This window comes from Hippocampus zosterae, unplaced genomic scaffold, assembly GCF_025434085.1.
Source record: "Hippocampus zosterae strain Florida unplaced genomic scaffold, ASM2543408v3 HiC_scaffold_305, whole genome shotgun sequence".
NCBI classification, from domain to species: Eukaryota; Metazoa; Chordata; class Actinopteri; order Syngnathiformes; family Syngnathidae; genus Hippocampus; species Hippocampus zosterae.
The window spans coordinates 1-17,588 of record NW_026262868.1 but is presented as its reverse complement, the minus strand read 5'-3'; the positions used below and the strand labels follow the sequence as shown (position 1 = coordinate 17,588).

At 52.3% G+C, this 17,588-nt stretch overlaps 2 protein-coding genes and 1 non-coding gene across 3 annotated transcripts; all 3 read right to left on the bottom strand.

Moving 5' to 3' along the window:
• Positions 1-1,074: 1,074 nt before the first annotated feature.
• trnat-agu (transfer RNA threonine (anticodon AGU)) lies at positions 1,075-1,146 on the bottom strand. Its single transcript has one exon. It is a non-coding gene; the product is annotated as a tRNA-Thr (tRNA).
• A 548-nt stretch (positions 1,147-1,694) lies between these two features.
• On the bottom strand, positions 1,695-2,738 carry LOC127594904 (mitogen-activated protein kinase 15-like). Its single transcript, XM_052056657.1, is given in 1 exon segment — positions 1,695-2,738. A coding segment is annotated over 1 exon segment (1,044 nt).
• A 12,001-nt stretch (positions 2,739-14,739) lies between these two features.
• On the bottom strand, positions 14,740-16,067 carry LOC127594903 (cAMP-dependent protein kinase catalytic subunit gamma-like; the record flags this gene model as incomplete). The annotated part of the gene is given in 9 exon segments (XM_052056656.1): positions 14,740-14,883; positions 15,339-15,394; positions 15,397-15,535; positions 15,537-15,584; positions 15,586-15,642; positions 15,645-15,707; positions 15,710-15,747; positions 15,750-15,900; positions 15,902-16,067. Coding segments are annotated over 9 exon segments (862 nt in total), but the record flags the coding sequence as incomplete, so codon positions are not given.
• Between the last annotated feature and the right edge of the window lie 1,521 nt (positions 16,068-17,588).

Here is a 17,588-nt window from a genome sequence, read left to right as displayed (position 1 = left end):
TGATGATAGATAATAATGGATAATTTTCCTTTCCTGTTCGAGAAGGTGGACAAGCCGATCAGCCTCTAGTAGTTCATCCGCGCAGGCCGGTAGCCCCGGGCCAAGCCCCGCCTGCGCTACACCACTGACCGCAAAAAGCCATCCAAGCCTTGATATTAAATGCCTTCGAGTTTATTAGATGATCCCATCCACTTCTTCGAGCATTATGAGACCAGCAAGGCCCTCAGCAACGTCGACATGAACGAGCTGTTGCTGGCCAGGGGCCTGCAGATAGTCCGATATGCGGACGCCCTCTTCCTGGGTCAGCTCTCCGCCGGGTTTCGCCAGGGACTGGGAATTCTAGTTACGGCAAAAGGCTACCGGTACGAGGGGGAATGGGATAACGACTAAAAATAGGGGCATGGGCTATAAATCTACCCTGACTTGGGTCAGTACTGCGGGAGTTTCAAAGCTGGGCTGCACCACGGCCACGGCAGGATGAATTACCCGGACGGTCGAGTTTATATAGGCGACTGGGAACATGGAATCGCGAAAGGGTACTGCGCTTCGCATCGCAGCAAGCAAGGTGACGTGTACAAGGGGCAATGGAATGAAGGGGCCTAGGGGTATGGCAAACTGACTAGCTTTTCCGGAGACGTTTATTAAGGTGGTTTCAAACATGATAAAAAAGACGGGTTCGGCAGCGAAGTCTTCGCAAATGGGATGATCTACCGAGGTTATTACAAAGAAGGCCGCTTTGAGGGCGAAGGACAACTTATGAGCTCTGAATTTTAATATGCGGGGAATTTCAAAAGAGGGGTGATGGATGGTCCCGGCCTTTACAGCTGCAAAGAGTACTGCTTCAAGGGGGAGTTCAAAGAGGGCAAGCGGCACGGTGAGGGCATAATATACTGGCATGACGGGACCACCTTCAAAGGACTATTTCTAGAGGGTCTGCGAGAAGGCAGCGGCTAGCTTAGATCGCCGAGACAGACGGTCAAAGGCATCTGGGCCAGAGGACAGCTCATAACAGAAAAAACCCGGCGGGCGGTGGTCAGACAGCTGCCTGCACGTAGTGAATGATTGACATAAAAAAGCCTGTAAGCGGGATTGAACCGCTGACCTCCTGCTTACTAGGCAGGTGCTCTACCACTAAGCTATACAGGCTTCTTGCCAGCCCATGGGGGCTCACTGCTATGCTCTGATCATCACTTTATGTCGAGGATGCGACGGTTCGCGAATACGTATTGTAGCATGCTCGGCTTTTCGCCCTGGGGGGGATCCGGCGCGAACCCCAGGTTGGCAGGGCTTTCGAGCAGAGGCTTGTGGGGGCTGGCATTCCGGCCTCTCAGCTGGGACTTGGCCCGCAGTTCTTCCTTGAGCTGGCTGAAGGGCTTGATATAGGTGTAGGTCTCCCTACGCTCAGGTTTTTCCGGGGTGACGTTGAACTTGTAGTTGAGGGAACGTTCTCCCTTCTTGCTGTAAGAAAACCTGCGCTCCTTTGACTTCGAGATTAGCTACCGCCTGTACATCTACTTTTCTAAGTTGAATTGCTTCTTTGCCAGTTCTTAGCGCTCGTTCCTCTGCTCTGCCTGCCGCCGTTCTTGCTCCTTTTGCTTGGCTCTTTGCCGCTCCTTTTCTCGCTACCTCTCGATCTGCTCGAGCTCTTTCTAACGTCGGAGGCGGGTTTCCTCTCGCTCTCGTTAGAAGGTTGCTTATTTTTCCAGTTCCAGCAGGTTCTTGCCAGAAAGGTCATACAGCATTTTGCGGTAGTCCTTTATCGCCAGCTTCGTGTTATCGCTGACGGGGAGGACGATCTGGCTGGCGGCAGAAATTTCAGTGGCGGGCTTTCTGAAGGTCTTGACGTAAGGATGGCTCAGCAGCTGCTCGATGGTCGCCCGCTTCTTAGGGTTGAGAATCAGCATGGACTCGATGATGCGAATGGCCTCGGGCGGCGCGTACAGGATATCACTCAATTTTTGCCTTTTAGTCAGCGAGAGAGACCTAATAATTTATTCAGCCTCCCTGTGCTACAGCGATTCCACGTCTTCTTGAGAAGGAGGCCCTAAGAACGTGAAGATCTTGCTAATCTGCTAGTAGGTCGACGACCCTGTGAAGATCGGTTTACGGTTGTTATACATTTCCGCGAGGATGCAGCCCACCGACCAAATATCAACTGCCTTGGTGTACTTCTGGCTGCCGAGCAGGATCTCCGGCGCCCTATAATACCGGGTCGCCACGTAGTCCGTCATGACCTGAGAATCATCTGCCTCGACGCCCAAGGTCCTGACAAGCCCAAAGTCGCAGACCTTGACATTGCAGTCCGAGTTGAGCAGGATGTTGGAAGGCTTGAGGTCGCGGTGGACCAGGCCGGCTGAGTGGATGTACTTGACCGCCTTGAAAATCTGGTAGGTGATCCACCGTTTGTGCAGGTCCTCAAGGATGTTCTCCTTGATGGCCCTGTTGAGGTCCGCCTCTTGGTGCTAGAACACGAGGTAAACGTCTTTTTCGTTTTCGGCTTTATATAAACGGTGGAGCACCACGATGTTTTCGTGCGCCATGGATCGCAGGGCCATCACTTCGCGGTAGGTGCGCTGGGCGTCAGTGCGATTCTGAAAGGCGTCGAAATTCTTTTTGAGGGCGTAAACCTGGCCAGACTTTTTGTCCAGCACTTTCCACACATGCCCGTAGGCGCCATTCCCGATCTTCTTCTGAAGCTCGTAGCGCATCAGAATATGTGGCTCAACGTTTTCTGCCATTTAATAGTTAATTTATTAATGCAATGGTAATTTTAGTGAATTCAATGGAGCCGATCTCAGATTATTCTCAGGATGACGTGCTTTAACCGGCGGAGCTTGCCCAGCAGCTCTTTGGTGGTAGGCCTTTCTGCGGGATTCATTTTGAGGCATTCTCGGCAGATCGAAACCATGATCGCCAGCACTTTCTGGTACAACTCGCCTTGGCAGGAGGCCTCCCCCTCGATATCAAAGTCGCCAGACATTATTTTTCTCTTTGCCTACTCCGGGTCTTTGTAGGAAAGGTACTTTTTGTTGAAAAATATTTAGAACAGCACCGAACCTAGAGAGTAGATATCTGATTTCATGGTAAGCGTCAATCCTTTTAGGCATTAGGGGCTTGCGCTTAGCAGAGACACTCCTGGGAAATGTCCCTTAAGTTGGTGCTCGAGCTGGCTTTAGCCAAAGTCGATCAGTTTGAGGTAAGGGATTTTATTGCAAAAGACGACCATGAAATTTTCGGTTTTGATGTCGAAATGCACGACCCTCTGCAGATGGACTGCGTTGACGGCAGTCGTCGCCTGCAGAGCCATGTCGACCCTAAAAAGTAGTCCGAAGATCCTACTCTTGAATTCCAAAAACCTCTGCAGCGAGGAATTGCACACCTCAACGTACAGCGCTGGCCTGCTCTAAAAATCATCCCTTATGAAGTAGTTGCAAAGCCAGCTACATTTCCTCATCTTCTACAGCACTTTCACCTCTTGCCGTAGTTTCTTGATTGCCTCGGGTTGCTTATCCGCTCGTGGGGACTTGCAGATGAACTGTCCGATCGCATTCTTGATTAACGAGATCCTGCAGAACCCTCCTTCGGCGATCTCTTCTTCCTCAAGAGTCTCACACTCCTCTAGGTTTTTCAGCACTGATCCTTCGAAATTGTAGACGGATTACAGATCGATCGCCCTGTCCTCAATCTCGTTAAGCTACCTTAAATCTTGCTCGTACTTCTCCCGGTTGTAAACAAAATATCTGCTCGTTTTGATAGCCTCCCTGTCAAAGATTCCAGCCCGGATCGCAATTTCACAGGTCTCGTTCGTGACTGCGTAGTTCATCGCTTGTAACATGAAATCCATCGAGGCAGCGCTAGGCATTCCCCTCACCGTCATGCTGAACCCGAAGCTGCCTCTCGAGTTGACATAAATCCTTCCGTAAGGCAGAACCCTACGAGCCAGGTACCTCACAATCTCAACCTTCACAACTTCGTTCGTGACAGGATGCTCTGTCAGGACCTAGGTGCATACTGCCGCCTGCTAAGCGGTGATGACGAACTGGCCTTCAATGCTGACATTGAAAGGGTTGCGGATAGTGAACCAAGCTTTATAACCTTTGCCCTTGGGCTCGACCCTGGTCACCTCCGAAATGGGATGTTTGTTTAGCGCCGTGCGCAGCATGCTTCCGTGGACTGGTGCGAGTTCGATCTTTTTCGTGTCGACTGTTCTTTCAAGCCGCTATTTTTCTTTGATAAGAATTTGATCATAGCTGCGGGAAGTTATCTGGGCGATGAGTGTATCTGTGTCGATAGCCAGCAGCCCAACCCTCAGAGAATCGTAGTCGTGGCGACCCAGAATTTGACAGAGCAGCTGCAGCAGGGCCTGAACATTGCCCTCCAGGTAGGGTGGCTGCAGGCCATCTGCAAACTTAAAGTAGAACTTAGTTTCTGAGAGGGTAAGGCCAGCCGGCTAAAAGATGCGTTTCTAAAAATCCTGAGGAAAGCAGGGCGCCTGCAGAAGGACCTCAAGGACGACCAACCAGGAGTGCACGAGGGGGCGTTCCCTGAGCCTGGCGATAGTGCCGGACATATCCATGGATCAAATAATCAGAGGTAGCGGTGGATAGAACTGACCGAGTCGTGGATGCGCTTGAGCAGGCGGTGGTTTTCTTCGTTGATCAGTTTTTTCTTCAGCCTGCGGTGGATTTGGTACGAGGTGGGTTCGTTCTTGGGCTTTATGGGGACCGACACAGAGCTGGAGTCGGCCACCTGGTCGCTGTGCCGCACCAGCAACAGCTTCTGTAGGATGCGCTCGTTCTCCTCCAGGATCCTGCGCTCGTTGATCTCCTTGATGCGATACCTTGCGTTCCGGATGTACGGAAGCTTGAACTCATTGACCTTGACTTCAGGGCGGGCGGACGAGATGAGCTTGAGCTGGCTGCGGTGCCTTTCAAAGTCCATCTTGCGCTGGTTGATGAAGACCTTGTTGTAACACTAGTGCTTTACGTTCTTCATTATAATTTAACTTCAAAAGTACACGCTTCTGAGCTCCAGGATGGCCGTCGCAGGGTCCAGGCCTTCGGTGATCGCGATCAGCCCCGCGTCGCAGCACTCTGCGTACAGCTGCACCATCTCCTCCACCGACTGCGCCTGCCGCCCTGCGAACACCTCTGGACACTCCAGGGTCAGCATCTCGGCCATCTTCACAACCATGCCGTAGAACAGTCGGGCAGGCATCCTCCCGTAGTAGCTACCGACTAGCCTGCTCTACTCGCAGTACCCCAGTACTAAGAATAGTGCTAAAATCCCTAACTTCCCCTCTTGGAGGTTGGCGCCAGGCTCCTCCCCGGTTAAGGCAGCGATCCTGGCGCGTAGCTAGGCGGGAGGGTGGCTACCCCCCTGCTGGGCGTAGGCAGCCAGCTTGTCCATTTCGGACAGCCGGCCCTCGTCCGCATAGGAGAGGCAGTCCGTGAAAAAGCTGAACCAAGGCTTCTTCGCCCTCGCTAGCCTCGCGATATCGTCCTTATAGACCTGCAGGTACAGTTTTTCAGCGCCTTCCTTGAAAGCCCGAGTGCGGAGCATCCCTGGCAGGTTGTTGATGATGATTTAGTTGGATAGGATCTTGTGCTTGCCCTGCTGCTCGGCCTTTTTCTGGGCCCGGGCAGACAGGTCCTTGTAGAGTTCAAAGTTCTACTAGACGAAGTGCTGGGTGCTGCGTTAGACCAGCATCAGCATAGACTCCTGCGAAGCGGAGGAAAGCTGCGAACTGCGCGAGTATGGCTCTGAGATCGGCTTGATATCCAAAATGAGCTACTAGCTGAACGACCGCTCTGAGGCACTGTCTAAAGCGATGACCCTGCTCTGCTGAAAGAAAGCGAACTAATCTTCACTATCTTTTATCATTAATGTTATATAATGTACAAAAGAGCCATGCTGCCAATATACTTTATGACAATCCTTCTATCCAGTAATGATTTAAGTCACCTGCCTCACAGAAACAGCTTGACCCCTTTGGCCAGGAAGATGGCCTCCCGGTGCTTCTCTTTAAACCTGCTGATACAATTCTTGGTCATATACACACTCTTCAAAGATATCGACCCCAGCGCCTTCTCTATGCGATCCAGGGCCCCGCTAGTCAGGCGATTGCTGCTAAGGTTCACATGCTCCACCCAGCCCAGCGACTCAACCATCCTCCCCACTGACACGTCCGTCAGGTTGTTTCTGGCGAGCTTGAGGGTCGAGATGTCAGTCCTGCCCGCCAGCCTTTCGACTAGCAGTTCAAGCTCAGAATCAGAAAGTCCTGACCCCGACAGGTCAAGCACCCCTCCATACGAAAGCGTCACCTTCCTCGAGACAGCACTGCTCAGCTCTGCAATCGGCTTGATCGTGTCCTCGCTTTTCTCCTTTCTCGGCCTCCTTGATAAAATTGATCTTAAGTCGGGCAGCTAAGGCTTGAACACGAACAGACGTGAGAATTGGTGTTCGTTAAGCTGAGCGCGTACTTTGCTGGCCATCTCGAAGAGCGATTGGGCTAGCCACCCCTAGTTAAGCAGGTGTTCCACCCCGGAATCGAGCTGCACAAGGGCGGCCAAATCCCTCTCATAGCTCATCAAGCGGTCAGCGACAACTCCCTTGGACTCCTCAGCGACGGCCCTGAGGCTGGCCCCGCAGCTATCGATCTGGCGGTCGATGGCCTGGCACAGGGACTCGAGATGCTGCTGCATTATTTTATTTGGAATCGATCACATTTTCAGGCGCAACTGTCTGCAATTGCGAGTGCGTTGGCAGAGGCAGTTCGGAGTGCACGCTTTTGACAGTTTTGTGCACTTGCAACGGTTGTTGTAACAGCCTCGCTTGCAATTGCAGACGTTCTTTGGGGAGTCAGGACGGGTCTGCAAAGCAGGCTTGACCCACTCGTCATCGTCCAGTACGATGACCGTCCTAGACTAATTTTTTTATTTAAGTCTAGCAAAAGACTCCGGCTAATAATTCCGCAAAACCTAATCGAGCGCTTTAATGGAATCCACGAATTTGGTGAAATGTTACCACTCCATGATATTTCTGATTGTTTGAATTAATTAATGATCAAGGGCAAGTTAAATACTCGCACACTGCCTTGTCCTTTATCAGCTGGCCCTGGAAACTCACTGGCAAGGCTGCCTCCGTCGCCAGGAAAAAGGGGGTCTGCGCCCCTTCCGCCACTGTCTTCTTGCCCCGCTGTTTGGAAAGCGCAGTCTTGACCAACCCCGGACACGCCGCATACATGCCAATACTCTTCGCCCTCACCATCTCGTCGGCGGCCATGCACTTCACGAACAGATTGTCAACAAGCTTAGAAACCGGGTAGGGGTGCATATACATACCCTTCTCCTTCCAGGTGCCTTACAGAATGCAGGTCTGGTACTGCGAAATGAACTAGGACAGAGTCGAATAGCTGATATAAGCGTCTGAGAGTCTTTGTCTCCATGATCGGTCAGGAATGAGTTTAAGCTGGCCGACCGACGAGCCGAGGGTTACCACCCTGCCTCCTTCCGCCATTAGGGGCAGGATTTTCTGGGTCAGTGAAAAGGGGCCGTGACAATTGGTCGCTAGAGTGGATTAGACCGCCTCCGCAGGGGACTTGGTGTCATGATAGACCCCGGCATTGTTTATCAGTGTGTGGATCGACTGTCCCTGTAGGCGATCCACAAAGGATTCGATGATGGCAGGCTTTGAAAGGTCAAGGGGCTCGATGGTGATGTTGGCCTGGGGGATATCTCTGAGGACAAGGGAGCCAGCTTACTGTGCCTTGGCGACATCCCTGCAGGCCATGATGAGATGGGTGTGGGGCAGGCCGGCCATCGCCCGCAGCAGGCCATAGCCGATACCCTGATTGCAGCCCGTGATGATAATGTTTTTCATGATATCAAGAGATGAAGCCTTTTTCGTTGCCCACCAGCTGCCGATGGATAGCGGGGTTGACGCAGCCGTCCAGGCAGGTCACCCAGTCCCTGAAGGGGTACATGCACGACAGCTCTGCATTCACGCCTTTCAGCTATTTTAGCTTGGTCTCGCAGCGGCCTAGCTTGTCCTCGTACCACTTGCACTGGGGCTTGCAGGCCTCCGACACGATCTCCTTGGGGTCCTCGCCCTTGGCCAGCATCTCCTTGATCGTCTGATCAATATTCATTATTAATTTTGCGAGCTGCCATGCCAGCACATAAAAATCAATGGCCCTTGAAAAGGGAAGGCTAGAACCTGCCGAACTTGAGCAGGTTCTTGCCGTTGGTGAGGGTCTTGCGATAGAAGGCCAGCTTGTCGCTGTCCCACCCCAGCTGGCAGCAATTCACCTACACCGATATCTATAACTCTCCGGTTCTGGTGCCAGTCAATTTATTACCATTAAAAAAGGCGCAGAGGGGGTGCCAGTAGTTGCCGCAGGCCGAGCAGCCCACCACCACCCCGTCGCTCCTGTCGCAGCCCTTGCACTTGTGCTCCCCTCCCTTCCGAGCTACCGCCTTGCAGGGCTCGATCACCCCGTCCTTGTAGGCCGCCGCCCCCGCCATTATCAGGCAGGCAGGGTGGTACTGCACGGTCCTGTCCTCTACCAAAGCAGTCTTAAAAGGGGGTAGCCTTCACCCCGCAATAGTGGCAGGATTTTTACTTGGTGTACGAGTTGAACTTGATCTTGTCCCGCACAGCTCTGACACTCGTTCTTGCAGCTGGCGCGGGAGGAGAAGCAGGCCGTGTGAATTTGACCCCGCACTGGCAGGTCTTTATTTCGTTCATGCCTCACGCCGTCCGTTGAAGCAGATCTGACAGTATGTCTTCAGCTTTCTTTTGCGCTTGACCTTCTTGAGCTTTTCGATTTGGACGAGAGCCTCCTCGTGGTTCGAGACATCGAGCGTGTACATCCAATCAGATTCGTCCAGCACGGTGCTCAGCCCTTTCAGCAAGTTGCGCATCAGAAGGGCGTTGCCGAACTCATCCTGGATTTTTCGGGACTGCAGGGCAGAGGTCGAGACTGGGCGAGTAATCCTGGTCCAGCAGTTTGCGAATCGTGGCCTGAATTCCATGGCTCGACTCCTCCAATCGCTTCTCAAGGAATATGGTATCCAAAGAAACCTCACTGAGCACAAAATTCTTCTTACTCAAATGGGCAGCCAGCTCCTCCTTCTCAATAGCGAGCTTGACCTGCCAGACCAGCTCCTAGCTTCTATGTGGATAATCCAGGGCCTCCTCCACCCCGCCCTATTTCAAAAATCGTGTAGCCCGCGATATGGCTAGACTTTGGTTCAAATACGAGACCGTCCGGTGAGGGTGGATCCGTAGGGTTTTGGAGTAGAAATGGGCCTTGGTCATGGAGTAGGGGTATATTCTGCCAGCCTCTGGATCAGCTACTTGGAAGGGCAGCTGAAATACTGGTCGAACTGGCTCCAGAAGGACAATTTTTTGTTTTTTGTGGGGGTCAGTTGTGGGGGTCGATCCCTATCGTAGGGCTTGGCTCGGTTCTTGGGACGGTAGACCTGAATGATGGTTAGTGGCCGTAGGCATGGACATACCCGCAGACCGCAGGTTTTTAGAGATCCTGGGCTTGACCTCATAACTGTTGAGCTCAGGGCTGCCTTCGCGGTCTCTCAACATCGAAATTATCACTCGGCTCGTGCTAATGATAATATCTTCCCCTTAATTTCCGCTCAAAGAGTCAAGGGTCATTCCCTAATTACTCCAAAAACACTCTTCTCGCTATCCCTCGGCAAGCCTTACTTCTACTGCTTGAATGGAAACCCGACTGCGGATATGCCTGATCAAGGATCGAGTTCAGAAATGCAACCCAAAACGTGGCAGCCCGAGCTCTCCCTCTGGAAAGGCCAGTCTATCCTCGAGAGCCTCGACTCAAGCTTCTATCTGGGGCTGACACAGTAGACAACCCTTTCGTATAATTTAATAATAAAAGTCGATTAATTTGAGGATTATTTGAATCCTTCAAAGCAAAGAATAAAGTGCAGAAACACCACCCAGCTGCTCACGAGGGGCAGTTCCGGCCCCTCAAGGTTCTCACTGGCCGTCTGTTTTGCCGAATCGAGGCAATCCAAATAACGGTGCATTTCCGTGAAAAATTATTATTTTCTATAACGAATAGCCTGTGTAATGATAGACTTTGTTTTAATGGATTCTCTCATATTTGAAGGGCCTGGCATTGTCGACGGATTATTCTGATGGAAGTTCGGGTATTTCTGATCCTGGAAAAATGCTAACGAAGGATCAGCCAATCGAGCTGAATAGATGGGGCTGCCATCTAGACTAGCTTTTCATTTAGTGCAGACATTCCTGTGTGAGCTGTGATAAAATTATCAGGGCAGCAAGAAAAGCTAAGATTGTAAAGAGTTTATGAACTGGAGGATAATCAGATTCGCAATTTAAATTAATTTTCTTTGACCAGAATATTCACTATTATTTTTTTCACAAATTATTGAATAATTAACGGCTAGTTTATCCGATTATTAAATCATTTTTAATAATCCACCGTTCTATAAAGCCTTCTGAGAATAAAATGACATTAGCCAGTCTGACTCGATTGCATCTATGTAAAACATTTAACCCTGCGAACAAACTCGGACAGTCAAACTTTGAATCGATAACATTCATTGATGAGCGCCTACTGCTTTTTGCCAGCTAAGTACTTTTAAATCAAAATTTAATCTTTTGACAAGCCCGCCATCAAGACTACGTATTTGTCATCCTCAGGACTAATTGAGTGCCTCTCGATCTAGGTCACACCACTCCCTCGTGTTAGAAGCATCTGTTCTATCTTGCAGCCCCCATAAACCACCAGATCTGCAGCCAGTGCATGTGCCTTGGCAAGGGCCGCCTGCCAGTCACCTTACGGGATCAGTTTTGTCCCATCCAAAAGCAGAACCGTCCTGTTCCCCGCTTTAAATGTATATTCAGATTTTCCTTCTAAGCGTGTGAAAAGATGGCAGTCGCAAACTCCTCCCTGCAGGCACAGCACCCAAATCCACGACCGTGTGGTAGAGACGGCTCGTGGCGAGCTAACCGAAGGGGGCCCGAGAGGTCAGCGACTCGATCAGCCGTAATGACATATTCATGATCACTGCAGGATCAATGGAACAAAATATCATTCTCCTTGCAAAGAGTTTCAACAAACCCAGTTTTTTATACGTGACCAGGGCGGACGCCGACTCCTCAGTTAGTGTCCCTCATGATCCTCGTGGTGGCTAGCTAACCTCTTGCGAGAGAAAGCGTGGCTTCGCTTTGCAGTTAGGCCAGCCTGACCGCCATCAGGTTGTCTTACTCGTCGATGAGTACTCGTTTGACGTAGAGGCCGGCTACTCCCACTCCGAGGGATTTGAATTGGCCACTAAGCTCAAGTTCCAGGCCTTCGGTCAGCTTGCTGTCCTGCCGGAACCATCTTCCTCGAATGTCATTTTACTGGCCCTATGGCCGAGGGCAGACATGCAGGCCGTTTTGACCCTTTCCCGGTGGCTGGAGCCGACCCTTAGTTTAAATTGTTCTGGGCTGATTATTTGGTAGTTAATACAGGCGCTTATCCGTACCCTATAGAAATCTGAGGATATGGCGGTCTGCTCAAACCGCTCGTATGACAGCCTGAGGTCGACTCTGCAAATACGTTCGTTTAGGGGGTCGATCCAGCCCAGCCCTGGTGCTACTTTCCTGATCAATTTTCCCGTGCGAAAAGACTAGCCCAGCATAGCCTTGCTCCACCTGCTGCCATCCGTTCTGCAAGCACGGGCACAAGCACGGACAGGCCGGCTCCACAACCCCCAGCAACCACCCCCACGCAGCCCATGACTCTCTGCGCAAACAGCTTGGAGTTATCTCCTGTGTAGTACTAGAAGCCGGGCAAGCCTGGCCAGATCGTCAGGGTCTAGCGGGTAGACCTGGTTATTTTGTTCAGTGGTGAGCAGACTCAGCTCGAACTGCGAGGCCTTGGGGCGAGTGCGGCCGTTGGCGGGAGCGGGGGCTTGAACTAAAGCTGTCGTCCAACATGATCAAGGAGTTATCATCATCCATTTTAAGCCATGAGGGGTCAGATATCACGGGGTGAGCTCTGCCTCGCCTTCCTGAACAGCTTGATCTCCTTGCCGGTGATGTCCCACATGTACTCGTTCAGCCAGCTGGACCTCCCGCATCATTCCTTCCAGCTGATTCTGCTCGCCGAAGCTTAGCGGCAGGATTATTTCCTTCTTGCCGAGCATCATCACGATCGCCCCCAGCAGGGCCGCGACCAGGCTCCACACCAGAGCCAGTGCGGCCAGCTGGTCTACCTTCACGCCCAACGAGGATACGATCATCAGCCCCAGCACTACCAGGAAGGCTACTCCCAGCTCGCATTGGTGGGGGTGGAGGAATACACCCGCGAGGCTGAGAATCTGCGGTTGATGCGGTGGGACCAGTAGGGCAGTGCTTGGGCCAGCTTCGGAGGCATGTTTTCTTACAGGGTCTTGCGGAGGAACAGCCCTGAGCTGCTGCTCATGGCGATTATCACCTCCGGTTACTGGCTTTCCTATAGTTCCGAAGACAGGACCTCAGGCTATTTGTCCAGGCTCTTCAGCTGTAGAGTTCGCGGTCTTTGTTCTTGGACATTAATTTGATCTCAGAAATCAAGGCTGCCTGCTCGGCCTGCCCTCCTTCGCGCATCGTTCTGCATGCTCCCTCGATCACCTCGATCGCCTCCCGCAGTGAGGTCGATTTCGCGATTCTAGGGTCGTTGGGCTTAAGATCATCTCTGCCTTCCAGCTCTCTGATCAAGGTGTGGCAGGTCCACAGACTCAGCAGGGTCGAACTCGAACAGCCGTTCGAAAGGAATGGGCACAGACACCCTTGTGGGAGGAGGGGTGCACGAAAAGGGGCTTTTGAGCAGATGGTGCATCTGCACGGACACCTCGATATCCGAGCCGAGGGTAGAGAAAGGTCAGATAGATTTATTCCTCGATGAACGAAATCCGCTTATAGGAGGACCCCTCCCTCTCATATTTTCTAGACCTCGTCGAGCAGCGACCTCCAGTCCGCCTGGCCCGCCTTCTCCCACCGCGCCCGCACCTTCTCGTAGAGTCCTTTCGAACGGTTCATCAGGATCTTCAGGATGATCCGCCACACATTTTTCTTCGTTCAGTATTTTCTGGTCTTACAGGCAGACGGTTCTGGAAGTAAGGACGGAGATAGTGAACCGCCCTTGCGACATTGGCGGTACTCTGGTAGCCAGCAAGTGCTTTTTTAAACGTTTCTTTGTCGTTCCTTTTGTCATCCACGCGTTCCTCGCGGAGGGTGTTCTCGCCACAGCAGGCTGCTCACGGACTCATTGCCTGAGACCAGCTTCAGGTATGAAATGACTGCCCATTCGTTGGCCACCTGCAGGTTCAGAGCCTTTTGGTCGCAAACCCACATGTGCACCCCCCGACGCCCCGAAAACACGCACATAAAGTTTTTGAACCGAAGTCCTCCTCAAAGCTGGTCTTCAGAAGATCGATCGCGATCGCCATGAATTTCTCCAGCACCTGCCGCAAACCTTCTTGCCCTGGCAGCAGGTCCTGACCTGGTCATAGTCGTTGATATCAATGTCGATCACCAGCTACTTCGAGACGGGCTTGTTCGGCCGGCCCTTCAGAGGCTGCTGCTCGAAGAAAGCCCCGATGTCGATCTTGGCCGGGGTCTGTTACCGCGTGCAGCTGGCCGAAGCAAATCCTCGGCATCCTTGACGATCTGGTACCTGACGTATATCTCCTGGCCGTCCTGCAACATGGTATAGCTGAACTCCCGGTGGTTGAGGCCTGGACAGTTTGGGAGCAGAGGAGTAGACAGCCACTGGGTGAGGCCCGGTGCGGGAACAGGTAGCGGTAGTAGGCCCTCAGCTTGGTCAGGTACTCCTCCTCTTCTGAAATCATTTATGGCGGATATTATAGCTTCACTTTATGATATTTTTGTTGTCCCAGGTCATGCTTTTCCACACGCCTTGGGAGGTTTGGAGAAGTTTCTGGCCATGCGCTTGCCCGGGCTGCTCCTGCGCGAGGTTGACCCTGCGCGGCCCCGGCTGCCTGCGAAGGTCATCTCCCACGGAGGCTTGGACTCCGGGTTGACAATCCCCCAGGTTTCTTTCTCCATCTGGTATTTCAGCCGGAAGGGCGACCTCGGCCTTTCGAAGATGCGATTGACCCTCGTTCTGGAAATCAACGACATGCGAAGTCTCCACACCGTGCATATACTCCTGCATCAAGTTCCTGCGCCCTCATCAATAAAATCAGGCATAATCGATCACCTCGAGGGCTTAACCGCGCTGTTCAGCAGGTCTGAGGCTGACCATCTCCGCTGTGAACTCCGCTTGCGGCCGCCGTCGTAGACCAGAGCCAGTTTCTGCTCGACCATCCAGTCGTTCAGACACACCTCGCTCTTGTCGGCGAGCCGGAGCATCAGGCAGGCCAGTGTCCCTGCCGTACTTGTCTGCCCTTTTCATCAGCACCTTGACAATCTTGCCACCCACCATCTTGCGGATAACATCACGAGTGTACTCCGCGAAGGCCTTTACTTCGGGCACCCCTGGACTTGATTTCGGCAGTGTCGTAGCCCTGCAGGCGGAGGGCACTTTGACCAGCCCCTCCGTGCATGAAGATTATTATCTTGAGCGAGTCCCCGTCGTATACCTCGACCACCTTGCCGAGCCTTGACTAGGCCGTCCATCGAAAACTATTTGACCTCCTTTGAGCTGTCCCGCAGGGTGGCGAGTTGCTCCTTTTTGAGGGGCTAGGCAGGCTCGTCGAAGAAGTACTTGCAGTCGAAGACAGGCTTTTCTTCCTCCTCGACGTGCTTGGCCTTGGGAGGCCGGCCTCTCTTCCTCTTGGGCTTGATCTCGCTGTCAGCCTCGTCGGATACTTCCTCGGGGTCTTTCTACATTAAATACTGACGTAGGTTTCATATCTAGAGGGCTTTGGAAGCCGGCATCTTCTCGTTTTTTTCGTAATAGAAATCCGCGAAGAGGCTCTTGAATTTTTGGCTTTAGGGGGTGCATCTGGCTTTCCAGGATTTATCGCGGTTTCAAGCTAAGACTCGCGGTGCGCGCTGAAGTCGAAGTTCAGGTTGTCCCCGTTGATCTTGATCGGAGGGTTCATCCTCTTCTCCATAATAAAGTCACTCTTGAGCTTCCCGAACCATGGATGCGCCAGTATCTCCTTCACCCCCCGCAAGCGAGCCCAGCCTGAGCTTAGGGTTCTTGACCAACAGCGACGACATCAGGCTCTTGATCTCACCAGACAGTAGCAAATTCTTGGGAAAATCTAGTTCCTCGGTCATCACCGCCTCGTAGATCTATTCCGTGTTGCGGGAGTAGAATGGGGAATACCGACCACCATCTCGTACAGCAGCGCGCCCAGGCAGTAGTAGTCCACTGTGAAGGAATGCCGGCCCTGGCGATCATCTCGGGTGACATGTACTCAGGCGACCCGCAGAAGGAATGCGCCTGGTCACGGCCATGGATTCCCGGCTTGCTCAGCCCGAAGTCGGTGATCCTGACGTGGCCGTCAAGCCCGATCAGAATGTTTTCCAGGCTTGATGTCCCTGTAGATGACATGCCTCGAGTGCAGCTCCTCAAGTGCCCAGCAGAATCTCCAGGAAGTAGAAGCGCGCGGTTTCCTCATCGAACCGTTTTTCTGCCGCTTGATGTAGGTGAACAGCTCGCCTCCGGGACAGTACTCCATCACCAGCACTGCGTAGTCCCCTTGCTTTCGAAGGAGTACTGCAGCGACATCAGGAAGGATGGTTGACCGACACCATGATCTCCTTCTCGTTGATGACGATGATTTCGCGTCGGCTGTCGGTCAGGATTTGCTTGTGGATCAGCTTCATGGCATAGAAACGCCCGTCGATCCGGCTCCTCACGAGAAACACCTTGGCGAAGCCGCCTGCCCCCGATGCACCTCAAAATCTTGAAGCTCAAGATATTGACCTGGCGGTTCGTCCTCAGGCCCACAAAGGGCTCGATGTTCAGAGACTTGCCAGCCAGCAATGTCAGCCGGGATGCTGGACTGGCGTCAGCATGTAGTCTACTTTCAGGTTGTTCGGTTTGCAGGAAAATCCTAAAAGCCGGCTGAGCTTGGGAAAAACTAGGAGGGCCTCGGCTTTTGAGTTCGTTAGCGAATTCGAGAGCAGTTTTGTCACGGGTTGGCACTGGAAGCTGTGCTTTTGGTTGTTGACGGTCAGCACGATCTGGCAGCTGTCTCTTGTAAAAATTTGTGGCCTGGAGTTTCTGCGTGAGAGTTCTTCAGGCCCCTGTTGATTTTCTGCAGGTTCTCGTATAGGACGTTCAGCTTCAGCTTTTTCGGTCTTCTCCCTGCGCTCCAAGGATTAGCGCTGGTAAATTTTTTGGATGGACTGGGTGGACTCGTCCGACTTGAGTTTAAGACGGAAGGTGCGAGCTGATCGTTCTTCGAGGGGTGGCGAGCGAGAACGGGCGAATTTGTGGGATTGGAGCTGCAGCCCGATCCGAGTCTGCTGCAGCTTCATCCTGCGAGTCGTGCAGACCTGAGGCTACTCAGTGCGCTAGCGAGAGGCCTTGAAGTTTATTCTTAGCTCGTTCCGAACTTCTGCTATCACTTATCAATTTATCGCAATTCAAAGGCTTCAACACTAGCACCAGAAAGACGATCTCTGAACATGCCATCATCTAATATTTATTCGAGCCGGCAAGATGGCAATTCTGGCCTAGAATAATACAATTCCTACAGGCCGGCAGCCCTACGGCCGTCTCCCTGCAGACGGTAAATGGTGGAACGCCAGTAGAATAAAAAATTTGAAATCAGAGGTCAAATGCAGATCGTAAATATAATGAGCTAGGCGCAGATGACGTAGTGCAGGTTGTGCCTCTGTGAGTTCGAAGAGGGTGAACGCAGGGTCAGTCCTTGCAAGTGCACGGGCACGGTCGAGTTTCGTGCATGAGGAATGCCTGAAGGCAAGCATCGAACACGCTCTGGAGACCAACATCGGCAGCTCCACGAAGTGCAACCTCTGCCAAACCGACTTCAAATACAGCTACGAAGTCCGTAGGAGGTGGTTCGCAAGACAGGGCTTGAGTGTTTCGTGCAAGGACTTGCGTGGTCATCCACATGGTGCTGCTTGCAGTGGGAATAGCCATGCTCGGAGCGTATTTTCATAGGGAGCCGAGAAACGGAGTGATGTATCCGCTGTTGGCGTTCGTAATTCTGAGCAGTTTTAGAGCCTTATGCTTCCTTCAACGAGATTAAGGAAGCAAACCAATAAACTGAGTGTAGTAAGTTTAGTGTATAAGACTACCCTAAAAAATGAATTTTTAGTCTAATCCTTTTTTCCTTCACTCTCTCTCTGACCACCAAACTTTAAATTAATAATTAAAATGCTGGACGAATACCTTTAACTTTATCTCTTTGGGGTTGGGGTTGGGGGTTGGGGTTGTGGGTTGGGTTGGGGGGTTGGGGTTGGGGTTGGGGTTGGGGTTGGGGTTGGGGTTGGGTTGGGGTTGGGGTTGGGGTTGGGGTTGGGGTTGGGGTTGGGGTTGGGGTTGGGGTTGGGGTTGGGGTGGGGTTGGGGTTGGGGTTGGGGTTGGTGTTGTGGGTTGGGGTTGG